This window comes from Neofelis nebulosa, chromosome 14 (assembly GCF_028018385.1).
Source record: "Neofelis nebulosa isolate mNeoNeb1 chromosome 14, mNeoNeb1.pri, whole genome shotgun sequence".
Lineage (NCBI taxonomy): Eukaryota > Metazoa > Chordata > Mammalia > Carnivora > Felidae > Neofelis > Neofelis nebulosa.
Window position 1 is genome coordinate 43147845 of NC_080795.1, and position 24068 is coordinate 43171912.

Genomic DNA, 24068 nt, shown 5'->3' on the forward strand with positions numbered 1-24068 from the left:
CCTTACCATTTGGATCTGGAATCTGGCTCTTTCTGGCTTCCTGTCGGTCTCTGGCTTGCCCTGCGGGGGAATTTAGACCGGCTTCTGGAGGCCTTGGGGCTGTTACTGCTGTAAGCAGGAGAGTGTGTGAGCCCATGCCCCCTGTGGTAAAGTAATCATGGTATTGCTGTGTAGATGAACTGTTCGAAGAAGAGAGATACCTGGAGCAGTGAAGTCACTCCTAAAATGGCAACAGCAAGACATATTAGTGTGATTTATTGACCTAACAGAGCACTTACTATGCATCAGACACTGTTCCAAGGACTTTGCAAATATTAAACTCTGAGGTGGGCACGGTTACTATCATTTCCCTTTTGTAGAGGAGGAACCTGAGGTTCAGAGACGCCCCACAGCTGGTGGGTGAGGTGGCAGGGCCAGGCAAGTCTGGTTCCAGGCTCTTACCCAGTTTCTCTCATGCTGCCACTGAGTCGTCTTGTTAAAGGGAATGATTACTAAATAGTCGCTGGTGATGTTTCCATCACAGATAGTACAGGATCTCAGTGATATTTTGGAGACCGATCTTTCCATTTCCAGAAGAATCTGCTCCACAGATCTTTGTCTAGAAATATATATGTGATTATATTCTATTTAATCTATGGTTGGTTTAGAAGGAAAACATACACATACACACAGACACTGGTCTTGCCCTTGAGGAACTTCTATTCTGCTAAGGGGACATAGGAAAACAGACATATAAAAAAATTTTTTTTTTCATATGGAGAAAGATAAGTGAAAAAGACAAAGTAACCCGGTAGGTACATATCCTGTTACGTAGTGCTATCCACTACGGTAGCCACTTGCCTGCCACACGTGTCCATTGAACACTGGAAATTTGGCCAGTCCATATTGAAGCCTTTTGTAAGTGTAAAAAGTACACTGGAATTCAAAGACTTAGTATGAAAAGAAAATTATAAATCTCTCGGTTCTTACATTGTGTTAAATTAAATTTTTATATATCAGATTAAATAAAACTTACAAGAACTAAGTGAAGTAAGCTAGGAGACAAATACTGTATGATTTCACTTATGGGAGGAATCGTCAGATTGCTAGAGACAGGCAGTAGAATGGTGGTTCTCAGGTGCCCGGGGGTTATGGTTTGATGGGTAGAGTTTCAGTGTGGGATGATGAAAAAGGTCCCGGAGATGGATGGTGGTTATGGTTACCCAACAATATGGATGTACTTAATGCTACTGAATTGTGAACGTGAAAATGGTAAAATTCATGTATGCGTTACCACAATTCTTAAAAACAAAAAATGAATTTAACTTAAAATTGGACTACTAGAAAACTCAAAATTCCAGATGTGGCTTGTGTTCTACTTTTATGAGACTGTGCTGGGAAAGAGGGATGGGTAAGATGGTCAGGAAAGGCTTTTTTGAGGATATCCTCAAAAAGAGAAATGAGTCATCTGAACTGAGAAGGAATTGAGCAGACAGAAGCTTGAGGGAAGTTTTAGGTAGATGAAGAGCTGCTGCAAAGGCCCTGGGGTGGGAACAAGTTTGTATGTTTGGGGAGATAGGGTGATAAAAGGATGGAAAGTGGGGAGTTCTAGATAATGCAGTCTAACAGGCCATGGTGAAGAGTTAAGATACTACTTCAGCTCAACTTGAGAACAAAGCAATAAAAAAAAACCCCATAAATTCTGTATAAACTAAATCATACAGAATTGCTGATGTTTTTGACCTACAAAATGGCAATTTCATCTGATTAAACCTGATACTGTATTTGTAGTTTGGAGATTTGATCTTTTATATGCCTGGTCTGCTAGCAAAGAACACACTTTATTGTTTTCTAATAATTTTTGCATTGCTAGGCATCTCAGAAGACAGCACCCCCTACCCCCACCCCATTGGCTTGTGGATCACCATGCCTGGCAACAAATCTGTGTTGAAACAGAAGAAAACCTAGCTGACCACAAACTAAAACTGTCAAAAATAATAAAAAATCTTGTAGTACCTTGAACATTTCCTATCTCATAAACCTCCCTCTTTGTCAGCTTGGTGGTTATTTGGAACCCAGAGGGAGAGATAATAGTGTTGTTAGCACGTTTGGATCTTGTCTCTGTCAGGTCACGGCAGCATTTATTATTATTGCACAGGTAGACTTTTTCTTCTGGAAAGGTTTTGGCTCAGGACAAATGGAAGTGTTGGCATTCTCAGTAGGGGGAGGGTCGTTAGGAAGGTAAGTTGGGGGTTGTCCTTGCATTAAAGGCCATCGGTGCTGGCTCAGGTAGTCTTGAGGCCGTGTTCTGTTTCCCGGGTCCAGCTTGCCAGCCTCATTGTGTGTTATTACTGCCTTTGCCCGAGCAGGGGGCCTGAAACAATGAGAGGTGACCCCATTGGAAGTGCTGCAGAATGAATCTTTTCCTTAATAGTCCTTGACTCCAGAGCCCCTGGTGGAAAATGTTTGTTCATATTAAAGGGGAAGGTGGTTAATGCCTAAAATCTTTCATGGAAACATTTTCTGGGCTTTGAAACATCTCTGGCCACCTGCTGGGGAGTGAGTCCAGCCAGTGATGATGATTTATCACCTTGTGCTCTGTTCTTTGGTGGAGGAGTTCTGTGTCCTATTTGAACTCCTCAGTGAAATGGTCCTAGTGGCTCTGGGCATCTCAGGTCGCATGAGGAGGAGAGGTCATGACTGTGGCTTCCCAAGGCTGTTTGGAGTTTAAAAGTTGACTGGATACTTTGTGCTCCCCTGAGATGACTAGACCTCTCATTTCCCGAGAGCCTAGGTGCCATGTGGGCTGATTTTCTAAAACTAGTAGAGGTGTGTTCTGTCCCTTTATTGTGTAATTATTGATATCTGGGCCACAAACCAGAAATCTCTCTGGATTTTTCAGCTCTGTGTATATTGTGTTCCATTTCTGTTGGATTACTGTTATCTGTTTACCATCAAAAGGTCAATTAACAGAAGTCATTAATTAATTCAACACTTCCTAATCTCCTGAAGAACTCCTTATTCCGAGAGGTTTTTATGGAGGTGGAGTGAGGTTAAGACTTAATTACAAAGCCTACAAATCCTTTCTTCATTTATTTCTCAGCCCTGATCAGCTTCGTTTGTTTTTGTTTGGTTTTGCTCTAGCGAAGGTTTGCCGGATCGTTGTGACCACTGGCTTAGCTGTGACACTGACTAACAAAGCTGTGTGACCTTCCTGCAGGTGGCTTGTGTTTGGGGAGCAGTCAGTGGCTTTTTTTTTTTTTTTTTTTTTTTTTTAAATTTTTTTGTAATGTTTATTTATTTATTTATTTTTTTTTAATTTTTTTTTTTTCAACGTTTTTTATTTATTTTTGGGACAGAGAGAGACAGAGCATGAACGGGGGAGGGGCAGAGAGAGGGAGACACAGAATTGGAAACAGGCTCCAGGCTCCGAGCTGTCAGCACAGAGCCCGACGCGGGGCTCGAACTCACGGACCGCGAGATCGTGACCCGGCCGAAGTCGGCCGCCTAACCGACTGCGCCACCCAGGCGCCCCAGTCAGTGGCTTTTTTAACACGGCACCTGACCTTCCCAAAAGAGCGAATGCGTCTACACAAACATAAATAATCATTTGTGTTGGGTTTTTGTCAGCTTACACTGGCCGTTTCACAGTGCATCTCCTTGGTCTTCCCGTGAAACCCCGGCACTGGTGGCTTGATTATTTTCTCCTTTTACCCACAAGGAGACTTGTCTTCAGAGTTTCAGTCCACATGGATTCTCTTCCACCTCCCCGCTGCTACCACGTTGCCGAACTTTCCGGCACATGGCCAAAGGGCTACATGAACCCAGTCATTCAACAAAAGAGGAGAAAACTATCATCTCTCAAGTATCCTTTCCAGTTCTTACTTTAGTAACCCCTACTGGCACATCCTCCTTGCTCATTCTCCAAATGTCTCATGTCTCAAACACAACTTAACGTCTGACCACACCCCTGCCTCTTCCTACATTCCTGAGTCCATGAAGGACCTACCCTTACTTGGGGGCCCAAATCAGAAACCTGGGTGTTCTTCTCAGACTTACTTATGTGGGTGATGGTGGGCAAACCATGTGATCCCCAAGGCTCAGGGAGCTGAGAAATGGGGATAATATGATTGTCCTGCCTTGCTGGGTATAGAGATTATTTTGGGGTCTTATCAACACACAAATACTCTATAAGGACAGAAGCTATTGTTGTCATAAAAAGAAAAAAAAACCAACCTTACGTCCCCTCACTTACCCCTTATTCTGCCAGTTTGGAGACCCTGTAGATTTTATCCACATTAATACTGTTGACTTCGTCCTCTCCTTTGCAGTCCGTCTGCCTTAGATCTCTTCCCTAATTATTGCCATAATCGAACTCATCACCCTGACTGCAATCCAGGCCCTCCAGTGCATTGTCTACAATACACCAGGCAGATCTTTCCAAAAGCACAGATTTAAACTTCTCCTTGAAGTCCCTCATTTCCTTTACAGAATAAATAGAAATCCCCTAGTTGCTCCCCAAAGGCCCTCCATGATCAACCCTTTCTACAGCCTCTTCTCACACTATCATTTCTGTTCCAGCACACATACTCTCCCCTCCATGGTGCAGGCCTGGGACTCCCCTGGGTTCTCCATCCTGTCTTGGACTCTTAAATGCCAGTGTTTTCTGTGCCTGTTTCTCCTGTCTTCCTCATTCCCTCCGCATCTCCTCCCTTTTGCCTAGCTAGACCAACTCGCCTTTAGCTCTGTGGTCTCAGCACCCGGCACAGCACCCTGCACGTAGCAGGTGTTCAGTAAGTGAATGAGTTAACTCTTGGCTTAAGTAGATACAGAGTGGGCAGCATCTTTAGCCTCATGTGCCCCGCGTCTCAAGTCTGTAGCCTCTCTGGAGGGTTGGCTAGGGTAGACACAGTCTGGGTCTTCAGGGGAAGACTCTGGGTTGGTGGCTGAGCCACCAGGAGATGTGGAGTGTGCACTCAGGAACTTGAGGTGAAGAGAAACGAGATCACTGTCACCACATTTTGCCTTATCAGCAGCAACTGTCCCATCAGGGATTTATCCAGAGTTGCCATGTGGCTATTCAAAATTTAAACCATAATGGCCCCTAAATACCTCATGCAAAAGCAATCGTCTTTCCCCCCAAGCAACATCCAGCTAAGAGTGGTTATCTGTGGTTACCCAATACAAAAGCTCTGATAGCTGAAAAGTAGCAAAGCCTGACCTACTGTCCACACAGGCTGTAGGGTCCTATCCTGTTGTGCTAGGAACCACACCTGTCTCTAGTCATCTGACAGCTTTCTGTGGAAGGTTTTGAGGCACTAGTCTGGTCTTACTGTTGTTCTGTGAGAAGGACATTTAACACCTCCCATCTCTATGTTACGCTTTACTTCTTGGGGAAACTCAAGAACCATGGGAAAATTATTGCATTACATGTATGTTCTAAACAACTTGAAATCCAAACCTGGGGGATTTGCTTTGCTCCCATAAGATGCAAAGCCTGCTAAATATGTTTCCTGGGTGGGTGTTGACGTATCTGACTTTAGTGCTCAGACTATAGGTGTGCCTGAAAAAAAGCCACGTGACCTTGGCTTTGTGTCTTGTAAATGTACGTACCTGCAAACCAGGGAAAAGGGTTTTGTAAGACTCTGGTTGCTCCCTTTATGTTTGTTGCTCCCTTTATGTAGTATCTACTGAAGTAGAACATAATCAGAAAAGTACACAAATCAGGAGTGTATGGCTTGAATTTTCAAGGAGCCCTTTTAATATATAAGTATGTAATACATTAATCACTTAGTGTTTGGTGCTACCACCAATTTCTTGTTTGATTAATAAGGGGCTGATGAGAATGGAGATAGGAAGGAAGTTCTGGATTCTGTTCTTCTGACACAACTGTTCAGCGACTTTCCTGTTATACACATGCTCAAGAGGCAGAATTTTGTTTTCCTGGTGGTAATATCTGAGTTACTCACAGCCTGTAATTTTTACCTCCAATCCTGTTTGTTGAATGAATTCCATTAAATCCTTACACGTAAAAATGGCCTGTTCCCATCTCTGTGTGTCAGATGCTTATTTGTCCAGTGAAGGATCACCTAAGAGTCTAGCTGTACATGCTGTTCTGGTAAGTCCCTTGCCTTGATTGGTTTTGTTTTCTCCCCTTACTCGTATATCTTCAAAGGTGGAAACCCTTTCCCTTTGGAACTGTAGTTTATCTTTCAAGTTCGTAGCTGCCTTTTCTTCTAGAAGACCGTCTGATCACCTGTCTCCCTTCCCGTGCAGTCTTTTGTGGATCCAGGTAGTTTAAACCACCTAAAAACAGGCTGGTTTAATTTTCAGTGAAGTTTAGCTCACTCTTCCGTCTGGCATGAAAAGCACGTTTTCTTGTCCCATTAGTGAAGAACTGTGTGTCTCGTGATCAGCCTTAGTGTCCCCTGGAAGTTTTTTCAATTAGCATTCCCTCTCCTCCCCAACTTTTTCATTATGAAAATTCTAAAACACACAGAAGACTTGAAAGAGTAGGACAGTCTCTTCCACCTACATTCAATAATTGGTAGTATTTTACCGTACTTGCTAAACTCTCTTTTATATAGAGATTTTTCTGAGTTGTGCTGTTGATAGCAAATGTTAGTCATCTGGATACTTCACCCCTGCATACTTCAGCATTCAGCCCCTTTAAGGACAGTATCTTCTCTAGGAAAGTTAATGATGAGTCTAGGCTATTTTCTAATAGCCAGTCTGGATTCAGATTTCCCCAGTTGCCCTAAGTATGTCTCTTTCAGTTCTTGCTTTTAAACCAGAATGCATTGGAGTTTTTATCCCCTGCAATTTATTAATGCATCAGAGAATACCCCAATGATTTTGACCACGAAGTTGGGCAGGGGCGAAATGGTGCAGCTCATTACTTAATACATGAACACAAACAAGCCATCCTCCCAGGAGAGGACTGCACTTGGCCGCCTGTTCTTGGCAGTTTGCTTCCTTGCTTGATGGCAAGAATGGACGAATGGGAATGAATTCATAACACTGTCACTACTGTGAATGGGCCTTATAACTTCTAGAAATCTGGGAATGTCTCATTTGTTTGGTGAAGCTAATTGAGTTTGATGCCATGGGGGTGAGGCAGCCAGGTACACACATTGTTAGCAACTAGGAGCCATCTCTTGTGTGCTGGTTTGCCAAAAACCTGTTGTCACTCTAGCAGGAGGCTTAGCTCCGGGCAGAATATTTGGGCAGGCTTTAGGAGTTCTCCAGGGATAGGGACTTCATGATAATAAATAGACTTTCTTATTTAGGGGGAGGGGGCAGGGGAGGACTCTTTAAAATTTGTAGAATAATTTTGGTGCACAGACTCCTCCAGCCTTCCCTTTTACCTTATTATTGGGTACCTTTGTGTATGCAGTCATCATGGAGCTGGTGTTGGTATGTTATTGTTAGCTATAGTCCACAGTTTATGCTAAAGTTCACACTTTATGTCTTATAGTTCTGTGGGTTTTGACAAATACATAAGGGCATCATGTATCTACATTTATACAGGATAGGTTCACTGCCCTAAAAATCCCCTGTGTTTCCTCCCTCCTTCTCTGGCAACTCCTGATCATTTTACCGTTTCCATAGTTTTGCCTTTTCCGGAATGTCCTATAGTTGAAATCTTGTAGTATGTAGCCCTTTCACATTGGCTTCTTTCCCTTAGTAATATGCATGGAAGTTTCCTCCATGTCTTTTAGTGGCTTCAGAGCTCATTTCATTGTTGGCCTGGACCATATTTTGTTTATCCATTCACAAGCCTTGATGTTCTATTTTTAAACAAATGGTAACACATTTCAGTGCATAGTAGGTATTTGATAAATAGTCATTAAATGACCTAGTTAGAGCGAATCCTTAATTCTTCTGACAGGTGTATAGTGCCCAGGGAGAGTCGTGATGGAAAAGGCAATTATGTTGTTAGGGCCCTGGTTTCTCCTAATGTGCAGTGATTATTTAAGGAGAGCACTTGTCCCTCAGTGGCTTAGCCTGGCAGCAGTAGATGGCTTCCAACAGCAGTTTAAAAATTCTGTCTAGAACTGCACTCTCCAATATGGTAGCCATTAGCCGCATGTGGCTATTTGAATTTAAATCGATTAAAAGTAAATAAAATAAAACACTCAGTGCCTCCGTTGCACTAGCCATGTTTCCACTGCCTGATAGCCATGTGTGGCTAGTGGCTACCATTTCGGACCAGGCATGTATAGAACATTTCTGTTAACCGTAGTAAATTTCATCAGATAGCCCTAATCTAGGGCATCCAAATAAAAGGATGGGATTGGCATTAGCTGACCCAGGAGACTGACTCTAATTCTGGTTTCTATTTAATGCCTGAGTGTTTTGTGCTGCAACGGTTTTACAATGGAGGAGAGGAAGGCCAGAGATTTGTTTGCTGGAGGAAAGTTGCTCTAAATAACAGACTGGGGATAAAAAGGCTGCCCAGGCCAGTGAAGCTGTGAGACCCTCCTTGTGTGGAAGGCCTGGGAGGTATGGCTTGACAAAGGTTTAGGCCCTTGATCAGCCAGTGTTAAGGAGTTTTACAGAACCCTCAGCTCTTGCTTATTTAGTTTGGTGAAAAAGCGGGGGCCCTCTCTAATTTGAAGGGTTGGGGTGGGTGTGGAGAGGGAGGTAAACTTCTCAACTAATAAATTTGCAAAGCGTATACCCATCCCTTCAGTAAACCCCTGTGGTCGTTGGATGCTGGGAACAGGAAACCTGAATGAAGATCAGATACTTACCACAGAATCATGGTTCACTCCCTTGAAATTAAAATTATACTTCCTTGGGAGCAAAGCAAAGGGCAGCTAAGTTTTCTTGTTTTTTTGGCTTTATTGCCAGCTATTTGGATTTGACCAGATCTCATTTCATTCACGTGGTAAGTGCCACGCTGACACAGTGTTACGGGCTGTCTGCTTGGATTCCAGTTCTGTATTCATTTTATGTAAGGCGTTTTAATAAAGTCTGGGGTTTTTTTTTCCTTCTAAACAGAAGTACAGATAACAGGATGTTACATTAAACTGTGCTTTTCCTTAATGTCTAATCTAGAAATGGGCTGTTGAGAATTTTTAATATAATTTTTAAATGAAATGCCAAGTTGTCCTATCTGCACATTATAGTTTTAAACATTGACTTTTCATTTTTTGGAATATTTGAGTTTCTAAGAGGCCTAATGTGGAAAGGCAGATTTGACAGAATAATAGATCTACCATAATTCCTGGGAAAAGACTTGAAATATTCTGGTATTTGGAAGTTCAGTCACGATGTGACCGCTTTGGAATCATGACTGTCTATAAACACAGGCTTAAAATTGATAGTTTTCTCTAAGAATAGGCATAGGGAAAACAGCATATATTGTCTTGCAAATAAAGAATTGGGAAATGCTAGAACTCAAATGAAGACAGATTTCCCTTTAATCTTTAAGTTAGTGTCACCTGCTAAAAGACTCTTAGTTCCTGATGTTTAATCAGTATTTAATAATTATCAAATTCGTTCAACTGACTTTCCTTTACAAAAAAAAAAAAAAAAAAAAAATGTTTGCCCTAGAATGAAAGGCAGGATAACAGATGGGTTTCTTATATCTGCTATGGTTTTTATTTAATTTGAAAAAATATATTGTAATTTAGATACTGTTTCATGTTAGCCAAGTCTAGAGAAATTGATTATGGTTTCTTAGCACAGGATTGTTTTCTTAAAAGCCGTGAAAGGGGAAGGAATCAATATTAGGGCTTTCTGAGTGGCAGCTTTTTACAGAGCACCCCCCCTCCCCCCCCCCCCCCCCCGCAGCACGATTGATTACAGCTGCTTTTGTAAGAGATTTAAAAAGAACAATCTGTATTAAAAACATCATCTTTGGTACGACCTTGCACAGTTCCAAATGGGTTTCCATGGGGGCTGTGCTGCAATGTGACTGCTTGAAGGGATTGTGGCCGTCCCCGGCGGGCCAGGGCAGCGAGGCAGAGGAAGGCTATTAGGTGAGGAGTTGCTGGCATGCATGCCAAAGAGGTTGCCCCGGCAGCTGCAGTCATTCAGGCCCGGATTCTGCAGCCTCCAATGCAGGAGGGGCAAGAAGTGAGTAATTTTTCGACAAGTGGTGTGTAAGGTTAAGCATCAGAAAAAGAGAATCAGCAGGTCTGCTTTTATTCCAGAGCACTGGCCAAAGGCAGGTATGTCCAGCTGAAGTTGGGAATCATAGAAACCGAGATCTCCACAGCACTCCATATCCCCAGCTGTTTCCCTGAGGCCCATGGACATGTCTTCATTGGGCATCTATACATATGTGCCATGACTGAGTTATTCCAGGACTGCACACGGATCTCCTACCAATTAAATAATAAACACTCTGCGGGCAGAGGCAGGGTCTGGAGGCAGGGTGCCTGGAACAGTCCAATCTATTAGAAATTGGTCCCATCTCAAAAGGCTTGTGATGGAACCCAAGTGAGAGACCATTAATGTGGACCCGGCCCCCGGTGTTTTTCATTGTCCGTGAGACTGCACTCTCTAGGAAATGAAGAGGTACAGATAGCCCTGGTGGCTTGCATCCTGAAAGGAGTGGGACAGACGTTTTATATAGACTTTGTCATTGGTTGTTTTACAGGGGCATTTGTGGGAATGGGGTGGTCCACTAATTTGGGGAGACTTGAAGATCCTGGGGAATATGGGAATTCTTAGAAACTAGTGTTAGGTGTAGCATCATCAAGTTTTATTTGGCATTCTTGGGTGCTAAATCACCACAGAGGCCTTTGGTATGGCTTGCTTTGGAATGATGGAATCAGCTGGTGGGCTGCTTTTCTTACTGGATTCACTTGGAGAAAAAACAGATTTCCTTGAGATGGTCTGATGTATTTTAACCCATAACTATTTCTTCTTTATCTACCATATTTTTAGAAAACTAAGTGCTATGTCTCTTATGAAATGGTGCTTATGAATGTGTGTTCCAGCTGAGACTTTTAATGATCACTAGTGAATCAGCCTCCTGTGGGGGCAAAAAATAATAACGGTATGCTCTTTTTAAATAGATACAAAAGCCCTTCTTAAATATTTTTTAATTGAGCAGGTAATTTAACCGTCCTGCAGGCTGTCTTCTGCCTCATCTTCCACACCCCTCCTAACAGTAGTGCACAGTTCCATCAGCAAAATGTCAGAATGTCTTTTCCCATCTAGATTCTGATAGACGTAGATCAGAAAGACAGAAGGTGGCTCTAGGTTACCTTTTGGAATTTGGGGGGCTTTGGTCAGATGTCCGTTTACAAAGCCAATAAAGTGTTTATTGTTGGTGGGGAAAGAATAGGACTCTTTCTTCCTCGTCATTTGGCAAGTCCGCAAATGTCATCTTCACGTAAATGACTCAAATACAACACTTCAGCATACCAACAGGAGCACTTTCTAAAATGTGTTTGCTTAGAGGTGGTGCAGGTCATGTGACACACATAAACGCACTCCGTGAGGCACATGCTTGTGTCCAGGAGCTCATGCTCCTGCCTCAAGTGCTATGGTATAGCCTGGGGAGGCTCCATTTCTTGGAAAATTTCATGCAGGGTCTATGACGGATTTCATAATAGACTCTAATGATATTCTTAAATCTTTTTTTTAAATTTACTTTAACATTTATTTATTTTTGAGAGAGTGAGCGAGCAGCGGAGGAGCAGAGAAAGAGCGAGACACAGAATCCGAAGCAGGCTTCAGGCTGGGTTTGAACTCACGAACCGCAAGGTCATGACCTGAGCTGAAATCGGACGCTTAACTGTCTGAACCACCCAGGCGCCCCAATATCTTTAAATCTTATCCTGGTTTCTCTGTCAAGGAAACCATTTCTTTAAAAGCTGCTTGGCCCTCGCCTTCCCCCCCCCCGCCACTTGGTTAAAAAGTTTGGTCAAGAACAATTCCTTTATATAATAAAAAGAAATATGGGGCCTGGGGCTACGAGTCTTGGGCAGAATCAGGGTGTTTTTTTCCAGCAGGTATCAGGAATGTGAATAATCCCTTGGGCATACAGTACAGCTGCTGCTTTGAACTTGGCCCTGGGTCTTAAAAGCCAGCTATTCAGAACAGCTTGGCTCTAGAGTGAAATCGGTGGTCTTACCGCCTTTGGATTTATCCCCTTCTTTCTTGTTTTGTTACTTTTATTTAGAGAAGTGTGGACACACTTTCAGTCTTCCAAGATAAGAAACCAGCAACAAATGTCATCGTTATTGAAAAAGTCCTCCTAGATCAGGCAATCATTGTGTCAACCCAAAGGCTTTCTGGAATTAGCAGGAGAAGCAGAATGCAAGGCTTCCCTTACAGACAGACAGACAAGTGTGGTAGAACAGACTCTGAAAACCAGGAGCGATGTGGAATATTCAGGGGTGCACTTGGCCTGTCGGCCCTGTAGGCATGTCAGGGCTCAGTGTTCCAAGTTCAGGTTTTGTCCTCCATAGGCTGGGCCTAAGCTGGAATGGAAGCTTGTGCACTGGGAAGCTGGGCAACCTCACTTTGACATGGAGTGGCTTCCTTGCTTTAACCTAGGAGCCAAGAGTAGCTAATGAGATGGGTAATTAAACCCAGGAAACTTTAGAACCTGGAATCTTGTAATTGAATATCCATTGTGCTAGACCTTTTGCTATTGTGACCCCTGATGAAATGGATCGGGTGTAGACAAAGCACTGTTGTGTCATTCTGTGGCACTTTTCTGAAGTGTGAAGTTTTGTTTTTAATGCTTGTCACTTATACACCTATATAATTCCATGTTTCTTTCTTTAGATTCTAAATATAGATACACAGATATATATGCACACACATGCGTATGCACTTGTCAATGTTTGAATGCGTGAACTGTTAAGTAATAAGTTTGTTTTCAGAAGTTCATTTGTAGTATTGATGTTTAGAAACTAGATCCTGGTTATTTGTGACTGTGACTCACTGGTTTTGTGCTTTCTGAGCACTTAGCACCATACGTATATATGTAAAAATGCACAATAATATCATTTAGGAAAGAAATCACTCATAAGCCACCACCATACCCTCACCAATGAACTCTCTTCATTTTCCATTCCCCTGCCAGTGTTTGGCCAAATGATATGAAACTTTAACGGAGTTGTAATATTAGGAAAAATTAAAATAATATGTGCTTTCGAAATTTAATGTGTTGTCTAAACATTTTTCTTTGTTGCTCTGTGGTATATGATTTTTAATGGCTATGCTGAGAAAGTTAATCTAGCACACGTAATTTACAGAGCTCCCCTGCTACAGTTGGCCTTTAGGTTGTCTCAGTGATTTTACCTTTAATGCAGTAGTAAACACCCTAACTTTTTTTCTTCTTAGGATATTTCCTTAGGATAATGCCTGAGAGGAGAAATATCTAGATTTTGTATCTTTTTTTTAATGTTTATTTTTGAGAGAGAGAGAGAGAGAGAGAGTGTGTGTGTGTGTGTGTGTGTGTGCACACGCACACATGCACAATCGAGGGGCAGAGTGAGAAGAGGACAGAGGAACCCAAGCAGGTTCTGCTCTGACAGCAGAGAGCCCGAATATGGGGCTCGAACTCACAAACCATGAGGTCATGACCTGAACCAAAACCAAGAGTTGGATGCTTAACCAACTGAGTCATCCAGGCACCCCAAGATTTTCTATCTTCTTAAAACACATTACCTGTGTGCTTCCCAAAAGGCCTGTGCCAATTTCTGTTAGTTGGCATCTTTTAATTTTTTAAATGTTTATTTTTGAGAGAGAGAGAGAGAGAGAGGAAGACAGAATGTGAGTGGGGGAGGGGCAGAGAGCGAGGGAGACCCAGAATCCAAAACAGGCTCCAAGCTCTGAGCTGTCAGCACAGAGCCTGACACGGGGCTCGAACTTATGGAACCGTGAGATCATGACCTGAGCCAAAGTTGGCCGCTCAACCGACTAAGCCACCTAGACACCCCTGTTAGTTGGCATCTTTTAAATCGTCAAAGTGTCTCTTTACAGGCCAGTACTCAAGTGTCCCGTATTCCTAGTAACATTCAAACTCAGGGCTAGGTGAGCCCTCTGAAGTACAGGCTGAGCTGGAAATTCCATCCATCAGCTGTTGCTAGCTAGCCTCAATGCAGGTTGGTCCTGGGCATCCGCTGGAGCCTGGGAGGGTGTGGTCTACCCTCTGGACAAAAGGTCTTTCCCAATTTCCTGTCCCATAGGCTTCCTGTGGCATTCTGTCAGCCCCCGTGTAGGGTGGAGAATATATGTGTTTGTGCCTTGGGACCTAAAATTGTTAACAGTTGAAAACCCTTAGAGTGAATTATTAAATCTAAACCAGAGCCTGTTGGCTTCTTGTGCTTGACTGGGAGTCTGTTTCGTTATGGTAGTTTTTACAAAACACTCTGAGTAAGAAATAAATTCCAAATCTTTTTTTCCCCCCTCTCTTGCCAAACTCCACCAGGAAACAGAATCTCGTTATTTCAGTTAGAATATATTAATACTGACCCTCTCCAGCAGTTGGGACTTTTCAGGTTAGGATCACACGGCTTCTATTTTTACTCTAGTCTAAACTGTGGTCATATGGATAACAAAATAAATACTGGAATATTCTAGTTTAGAGGGGGAGAGGCGGCAATGCTTATAATAACATGGCTACAAACCTCTTGCTTTCCTCTGTTTGATATTCCAAAAAAGGAAGAAAGCACAACTTGGAACACATCTGTAAGTAATGAACATTTTCCTTTTGTGTATCATGCATATTCAACATAATCCCACTCAAAATCCCAGCATTGCTTTAATATACATTGCTTCGTAGAGCCCTATTTTTGTTGCCAACAGATTTAATTCAGGACAAAGCTTCTTCCCTTCTCTCTCTGGATTAGGAATATGAACCCTTTACCACAAACAGAAGGAAGAATTGTTGGTGTGTAAATTAAAATAAAAACTTAAAAAAAAATTGTCGGTGTGTCCGACTTCCCTCCCCTCCTCTGCTGTGCCCCCCTTCACTTCCTTGTTGCCTAAGAGGAAGACTGGTTTTTGTTTAGCATTAGCAAAAAACCAATTTCCGGAAGAGTATTTTTTAAAGACATATTGATTGAATTTTTGTAATTCCAGTGTTTCAGAATTCAAAAGCTAGAAAATCTAACTGCTTTGAACCACTTTCAGTTTGTTTTTTTTTTTAAGAAGAAAATTTCTACCATTAAGTACACGAACTCAGTGTTACCGTAAAAACATTTTTTTTAAATGTTTATTTTTGAGAGAGACAGCATGAGCGGGGGAGGGGCAGAGAGAGAGAGAGAGAGGGAGACTCAGAATCTGAAGCAGGCTCCAAGCTGTCAGCACAGAACCCGAAGTGGGGTTTGAACCCACAAACTGTGAGATTGTGACCTGAGCCGAAGTTGGAGCTTAACCAACTGAGCCACCCAGGTGCCCCACTCAGTGTTACTTTTTAAATGCTCTTCAGCCATTTTAAATGTTCTCCACAGATCAACACTGTCTCTGGCTTATTGGAGGCATCCCTAATGAGTTGGTGGTTTCTTCTAAGGTCATACTAACCTTTATGGCTCTTCTCACAGTATAAGGCAGAAGTGCAGATTGCCCTTTTTAAAGAGACCAGGTAAGAGAATGTTGATCTAGTTTTCCCAGATGTGAGGTAACCAGGTAATGTCATTCAAAAGCGTGGTTATTTCCTTTCCCCAAGTGGCTGTAAGCTTGGGTTCAGCCTTTCTGAAAAATGTGACATCTTCCTCTGTTGAGCCTTTATCACGTGTTGTCTCTTGGAGCACAATGATAGGTCTGGTAGAGGATGCAGAAAACAGCAGACCGGGTCCCGATTCTCAGACCGCTTCAAGGAATGTACGTTCTAAGGAGTGAGATCAGATTCCCACTCTGTGAGGCATCCAACAGGAAAATCTCAACCAGAGTGGTAATTCCAAATGAGTGGTTGGAACTTGAAGAACTGTAAATAGATACTGTAGGAATTCTGTCATATGCTATGGCTTGGTTTGTTTCAGAAGGTTCATGGAACAAGTTGGATTTCTCCATAGTTGCCTATGATTTTACGTTAATTTGTTTTAAATTTGCCATTTTTATGAGCAACATCCTGCCTCACACTTCATACCTTCATGTGATTCTTCCTTCATAAAAGCTAGTGATTTTTTTTCAGAATTTGGGTTTATTTTCCTAATAGGCACAAGTAAATAATTTATAGGCATAACTTGTTTTATTATGCTTTGCAGGTATTACGGGGTTTTTTGTTTTTGTTTTTTTATGAATCGAAGTTTGTGGCACCTCTGCATTGAGCAAATTTATCATCACCACTTTTCTAACAGCATTTGCTCACTTTTTGTCCCTGTCACATTTTGGTAATTCTTACAATATTTCACACTTTTCATTATTATTATGGTGATCTGTGATCAGTGATTAGAATTCATTGAAAGCTCAGATGATGGTTAGCATTTTTTAGCAATCAAGTACTTTGTAATTAAGATATGTACATTGTTTTAGACATAATGTTACTGCACACTTACTAGACTCTAGTGTAAACCTAACTTTTATATGCACTGGGAAACCAAAAAATTCATTTGACTCTCTTTATTGTGATATTTGCTTTATTGCGGTGGTCTGGAACCAGACCTACAATATTTCTGAGGTATGTCTGTGAATCCATTCCTCACTTTATGGAAGGTACCCTAAGGTTTTTCTTAAAGGCATTAGCTTTCTGGGTAAGTAATTAAGGACTGGTATAGGTGTTTGAAGCAGTTCTAAACTAAAGACCTTTCTTAAGGATTTCTTAAGTAGGGGATTTACAAATTTTCTTTCATGTATGACCTCACCTTTGACCTTGGCTTTTGTATGAATTATATACAGGATTGTAGAGTAAGCATGGGACATGATTGGGTACCAGGTAGTTAGTTGTCTGTAAACAAACCCTTAAAATAAGTGCTTGTAAATACAACAGTATTTGCTTGTAAGCTTATGTAACAAGCAAATGTCACATACTCAAGGACAGCAGTATCTTTTTCCAACAATAAACATAGGGCTCTTTCCTTCTATTACATCTTTGGTTTGGATGGGACACTTGAGGAAGATGAAGGTATTACTGAAAATAATGGCAATTGATGGTCACGACTCCAGGGATCCTTCATATGGGAAACTTACAGGACATTAGGCAGAGAAGAAACTGTTAAGCTCGAACTCTAACTCTTAACATAGAATTTTCTCCCTATCTAGGGGCGCCTGGGTGGCGCAGTCGGTTAAGCGTCCGACTTCAGCCAGGTCACGATCTCGCGGTCCGTGAGTTCGAGCCCCGCGTCGGGCTCTGGGCTGATGGCTCGGAGCCTGGAGCCTGTTTCCGATTCTGTGTCTCCCTCTCTCTCTGCCCCTCCCCCGTTCATGCTCTGTCTCTCTCTGTCCCAAAAATAAATTAAAAAAAAAAAAAAATTTTCTCCCTATCTATGATGCCAAGAATACTAGTTCTGAAAGATGTTAAATAGATACCCTGGAGGGAGGATTTCCATGGCTAAGGTTTGTAAGTGCTGGATCAAGCAGGGTTCAACGTGACTCTATTGGAGTTCTTCTCGTGACCTTTATTATGATTAGGTGTGAATCACAAGAAAAGCAGGTGAGACGTTAGGCACAGCATGGCCAGCACTCTCAGTGAGGATACAATTTGAAGTCCAGACTCGGATATGAAGCCTGCTCCCCACCTCTGAGCTGTAGGTCTTTGGGCAAGCCTCGGGTCCTTGGTCTGCAGTGGAGATTGTTGAGATGATTAAATGTGCCAATGCTTATAAAAAAACTTAGCACAAAATGCCTGGCACATAATAAACACATAACAGTCACCTACAGCTAATCCTTTTGAACTCCAGGCTGAATGGGTCTGATATCTTCATGTTCTGGGGAATTACAGTGTAATAGAAAGAACCTAGAATTAGGTGTCTGAAGTCTTGGATTTATCTTTGGCCACCAACTAGACTGAACGATTTTCAGCTACTTTGCCACTGTGGTACTCTGTTTCTTCACTTTTGAAGCAAATAGATGATCTTGATGCCTATAGTGTCCAGTCATGCTCTAAGATTAATGTCCCTTTGGGCTTTACCTAAGCCAGAATTGGCAAGTTCACCTTAAGGACAAGTATACCATCTCTGAGTGACTGTATGGGAGAAAATTTTAATTATGATTTCATTTACGGTGTTGGTTAGCTATTAATAAAATAGTTTATTGAGTCATCTCTGGAAAGATAAGCTAAAGTTAACAGCCAGTTTGGCACTTTATAGTCACCATAAAAATTAATATACATTTGAGTCTAAATTGGGACAAATGTGCCTTTATCCTAAAACTAAGAGTATCATCTAAGTGTTTGTTTCTATGGTATGATACAGAATGCAATATTAGGCCACATGAATATTTTATTTTTATATCCGAAGGCTACTTTTCTGAAGGTCAGTTCTGGGATGTTTGGTATCCATGAATAGTTAGGTTTTCTACTTTCTGGCTTTGGTATTAACCTAAGTTTAAACCGTAAAGTGAATTTAACACCTGCTGCTTTGAGCTCTAATTATCTTGACCCCTGTTTATCGCTTGCACTAGTTTAAGGTACTTAGAGAACATTCATCTAGTAGATAAGGCAGTGTATCTTTCAAGGAAGACCTCAGATTTCTAAATAACTGATTTCCACACTGGCAGTTTGAAACGTAGTATTTGTTCAAAGTAGGCTTTATCTACGTGAGAAAATCCAGTGCGTAGATTTGTTCAGTTGCTATGTCACAAATTTTCTTTGCTGAGAAAGTAGACAGGTTGGTGATATTACTAAAACCAAGACTGGTCCACTGGATGGTCTTTTATGTGTTGAATTAACATTTCTCTGTTCATTTATATTCTAGATACAGTTACAAGTTTGGGCTGAATCGTGTTCTCAAAATACTGGTTTTCATCATCCTCAGGCATGTAAGACCTAGGTCACCATTGCTTTCCTCGATTTGCCATCCTGAAAGGAGTTTATTTCCTCTTAGAGGCGTTACCTAAAGGAAATCGGTGTGACCGCATCTCTTGAGTATGTCGTGGAGCCTGGGGTTGGGTAGAGGAAGTGGCAGCAGCTGATACTGAAGTGCAGGTGAGGCCATATGGTGAAAGCACTTCTTTCAAGGCTAAGGAGTTTTTATTTCATCCTGTAGGTGACAGGGAGCCAATAAAACGTTTTCAGCTGGGAGTGACACAGTCACATTTAAGGGTGGTCCCTCTGCAGAGAATGGATCCAAACACAAAGACGTAAGCAGTAACCAAGTAAGGAGGCCTTAGTAGTTAATGGTCCAGGCCTGGTATGATGAGGTTGCTGTGATGTGGGGGCCAGGGGAGGGATGGAGTTAGGGTGGAGGCAGGTATGTATCTTGCCTTCCCTGAGGCATTTTGGGGATACAAAACCGAGTCCGATGCGCATTCTCCTCTGGGAAGAACTGCCTCCTCTCTGCAGGCAGTTCGGTGCTCCAGGTTCGGTGGCTGAAGGTGGCGTAAAGTATCAACCTCTATCTCGGTTTGCAGTAGACTCCCCGCCCCCCGTCAGTATACCAGGCGGCTTTCCACAACTTCCCTTTGCTCTCCTGTGTTCACATCTTGCATCAGCCGAGGGGGAAAAGGTCTGAAAGACCAGCTCTATTTTTCTTGCAGCTCGTACTCTGAGCCCTCTTAGCCAACATCATTGGCACAGCCTCACAGAAATGGTCAGTCCCAAATTAAACAGCCTCGTTATGAAATCCTCCAGTTGGCCGGCTGCTCCGAGCTGCCGGGCTGTGTCTACGTACATTCTCTCCCCATTCCTTTTGTCCAGTGGCTCTGTCTCGTTGAGCAAGAAAGTATTCAGAGTATGTCCTGGGGTTTTCTGCTTAGTGAGGCAGACCACATTTGGCTAGGTGTAAAAAGAAGTCCTCTTGAGTCACCCCTTTCTCTGGCTTTCGAGAGATGCACATCTTCTTGCCCCAGGGGAGTGGTGGTGCGTAATCCATTTCTCTCCCCAGGCATGTTGACTGCGGAAGTCTTCTGCAGTGTAGAGTCTTCACAAAAGACATTTGTCATGTTTGGGAAGGTGTTTTTTATTTAAAGGAAAGACAGTGGAGGTATTCTTTGAGCATCATCTGCTGCAGTGTGAAAAGGGCCCTGCTTATTGTTCAGTGGACTTTGTGGAAGGATTTTGATAATTCCTCCTATGCGCTTGGCGCCCCTGACATCAGAGCAGGTGATAACTTTTAGTTTGTTGTCATAATTACGGGCACCGCACTGGAGGATGGAGGAGAACATACACGTAGCTGCCCTCGAGCACATTAAACATCCCATTGGCCCCACGACCATGCTGGAGCCCCACAGACCCCGATTGGCTGAGGGCAAGCCAGCTTCTCCAAATGCGCCCAGACTTCTACCCCAAGTCCTGTGGCAACTCGGGCCTGATAACTTCCTGGTAAGGGTTGTCCTGGGGAAGTCTGTTGCTCGTCAGGGTACCCAGTGTGGCTGAACTGTGAGGTGGCCAGAATCCCCTGGAGACGTTTTTGGCCCAACTGTCTGTTCGTTGTGACAGATGTATTAGTCCGGACAGCCACCGCGCACGCACCTAATGAATAGAAATGCAGTTTACCCATAGGGGTTAAATATCTTAGTGTGACCCATGCCCCATCAAACTTCTTTGACAGAGCCAAGAGGAAAATGAAATCAGTATGAACAAAAGACAGGTCTCTAAGATGTGAAAAGATACTTTTACTTACTTTTTAGACTCTGGGCTACTTAAGTAGATGCAGTGCAACATGTATGGGAAGTTTGGGGGCAGATGATCGCCCAGGCTTAGAATCGAGAGATTTTTAACCTTAGGAATCCTGGAGGTCTTGTGACATGTGTAAACTCTGAAACCTGAGTCAAAGGCCAATTTGTTTTAGGTAATCTCAATGGACAAATATTTATTGAGTGCCCATGTACTTTGAGAGAGGCAGGGAGCATGCTGGGTCATTGAAGACCTGCCTTCAGCAAGTTGGACCCAGCTGAGGCACAAGAGAAAGTGTACATGAAACAGTGAGAAATGGCAGTAAGAGTTTAGGGCTTAAACTGTTCATACCCTATAAAATCCTCTAGCAGCTTCTAGCTAGATGCCGTTCAGGGAAGGGGAAGTCAGAACCTTTTTCATAGACAGGATTTGAAAGAAAGAATGAGAGGGTCCTCCAGACGATGTTCACAGGACAGAGTTTAACATAAGCAGGACTGAAAACTGTTCTTCGGTGTGAGCACAAACAGCCTAAGCAACATTTGCTGAGCACCTAGTGTATGCCAGGAGCTGTGATTGCAGGGAGCCGGGGTGGATTAAAGAGGACTGTGGCACTGCCCTTGCCTCAAAGCCGCCGAGAGTCTGATAGGGGTCAGTTGGGTGGATTGTAGAGCTGAGGAATGTGGGCCTCCTGACACGCTTCACAAGCTTTGGGAATGACTGCCTGGAAGGGTGATGATGGCCTTGGAAGCCAGTAGGATGCAGGATGGCCTCAGATTGCAGAGTTCAGCTCTGACCATTCTACCAGAAAAATTCCAGCACGCTCTTGGCTCAGGGTGGTCACTCGATGCCTACAAGCCAACTCACTGGAAAACCAGTCCCTAAGGTTTTAGTTCTCGATGTGCCGGTGTTGTGGCTCACACAAAACGAGTTCCCATACTTTTCCATCAGTTGGCACTGAAGCCTGGTGGAGAACATGGGCTCAGGTTTAAAATGCTTCAGCTTCTTGAAGCAGCCGCTGAAACCCGAGAGAATAAAGTTGGTCCTGTTACGGAGGGCTGGACCCATCTGCCCTCTTAGGAAGGTTCCAGTCACGGCGACCGCTGGAACACAAAGTTTTATTTTAAGAGGAAATCTAATGAAAGCCAGTGTAGTAAGGGAAACATTTTTTTTTTTTTTTATAATTCCTGTTAGGAACAAACATTCAATTTATATTTAAAAATAGGACAATAACGAGTGTTGCCCGTTTCTAAACACAAATGTTGTTTAGAATCTGACAGTCTGCTTTGTTTCTCGGTTTGCATGAGATACTGGTGGTAAAATATCAGTTTACTGAAACCATTTAAAAAAAAATTATACGTCTACTCTGCCTCCAATTCATGCGAGTACTCTTCTGGCAAGATTAGGGTGAATTTTAATACTAAAACTCTTACCGAAGAGCTAAGAAGCTGGGGAGCTGGTATACTTAGCGAACGATCCCTCTCCATATGAAGTGTGTGATTTGCTGTTTCCAAGTGCCAGTAATATAAAAAGAATGTGCTCGTGTGGGTTTATCTGCATTTGTCATTAAGGCTCTGCTAAGCCAGTGAGCCCTAGAAGCAGGCTTGTGGCGGCTTTTGCCCTTGTCAGATGAACCCCACAGGCACTGCTGCTCACAGGGTGTCCTGCCTGGCGTCGGCATGGATCTGGGCTGCCTGGACAACTGGGAAGCTCTTGGGTGTAGTGATAAAGGTCTGAGTGTGGCCAAGCCTGCGAATATTTGCAGGGCCTTGATGGATCCTTGGGTCATGATTTGGCAGAAGTGTGGTAATACTATTGTATTCATCCCCAAGAAAGTCTTAAATAATTTGAATGGTTGGTAAGTTTCCCAGTAAGGAAGCCTCACAGTGACCCTGTGACAAAGAGAATGCCTGAGCTGGTGACCCTGTAACAAAGAGAATGCCTGAGCTGGCTTATAACTAGCCCTGGGACCACCAAACTCAGGCAGCTTTAGTGGAATATAATGAAATAAGCCCCTGATAGGTGCTTACGTCTCTGAGCTGTTTGGTTCTCCTGGATTTTAGGCTACATAGGCTTGCTTCCTTGGGGGGCTTTTGCCTGTGGTTAGCCTGTGACTTATCAGGATGTCCTGAGGAAGGGGAGGGTGGAAATGCGGGTTCAGAGGAATGGAGGAGAGAGAGATAGTCACTGTGGTGTAAACCTGAACAAGTAAGATAAATGAGCATGTTTCTTGATCTCTCACCATCCTGAATCCCTTCTCATTCTTCTCTCAGAGAGCAGAGCCGACATCTGATAAAGACATGTACCTCGACAACAGCTCTGTTGAAGAAGCTTCAGGAGTGTATCCTATTGATGATGATGACTATGCTTCTGCATCAGGCTCAGGTAAGGCTGGCTACTTCCATGCCCACCTCCATTCTTTGTGCTTGCACGTGCACCCACACCCATGCACATGCATAGGTGCACACGTGTGCGTGCGCGCGCATACACACACATTCTACTGGAACTCATTTCAAGGAGGCAGGCAGGATGCAGGGTGGTTAAAAAGTCAAAATGCCTGGCAGCATATTCTAGCTCTCTGCCACTTAAGCTGTGAGATCTTGGGAACGTATTTGACTTAGCCGAGCCTCCGTTTCCTCATTCATAAAATGGGAGGTAGTAATAGTCTCTATCACGTAGGTTGTGAGGATTAACGGGGTTAACATATCTACAGCTCTAGGAGTTTGGTGCTTGGCAAGTAGTCAGTGTCCTGTTAACATTAGTTTTGATTTTATTATGAAGGCTTTCAGAGTGATAAAAGTGGAATCTACCCTTAAATCCCTCAAATGCTAGTTTCATGAAACTACCAATCCTGTGTTATAGATTATGGGCGGGACCAAGAAGAGTTATGCCTTCTTACTCAAAAGTGGGAGGGAGAACGTGGCAGCCAAATAAAATCATGATACAGTGATATCCTTACTCCTCTGGTGTATCAGTTATCTAGTAGCTCAGTAATGCTGCATAACAAACCACCCCGAAGTGTAGTGGCTAAAAACAACAATCATTTATTTAGCTTATTATTCTGTAGATGGCAATTTAGGCTGGGCTAACTGGGTTCCCTCATGTGTCAGTGGCCAACTGTAGGTTGGGTATGCAGCTTTGCTGATCTGCACTGGGCTCTAACATGTCTTTGGGGCAGACTTGGCTCTGGTCTACACAGTCTCTCATCCTCCAGTGGGCCAGCCATTTGTTCAGAGGAGGAAGCAGAGATCCCAAGAGGGCAAGTACAAGTGTGCAAAGCCTCTTGCACACTAAGCTTAGAATTGGCACAGCATCACTACCACGTTTTATTGGTCAAAGTAAGTCATAGGTCCAGGCCAGACTCCAACGCTTAATGAAAGGATGTACAAAGTCACATTGCAGA

General features: G+C 43.0%; 1 protein-coding gene across 2 annotated transcripts in view; it reads left to right on the plus strand.

The window, feature by feature from the left end:
• SDC2 (syndecan 2) overlaps positions 1 to 24068 on the plus strand; it is a 101716-nt gene that overhangs the window by 63838 nt on the left and 13810 nt on the right. For both annotated transcript variants that reach the window (XM_058698644.1, XM_058698643.1), the window contains exon 2: positions 22939 to 23050. In XM_058698644.1, the coding sequence (XP_058554627.1) occupies positions 22939 to 23050 (112 nt within the window). The remainder of the gene's footprint in view (positions 1 to 22938; positions 23051 to 24068) is intronic.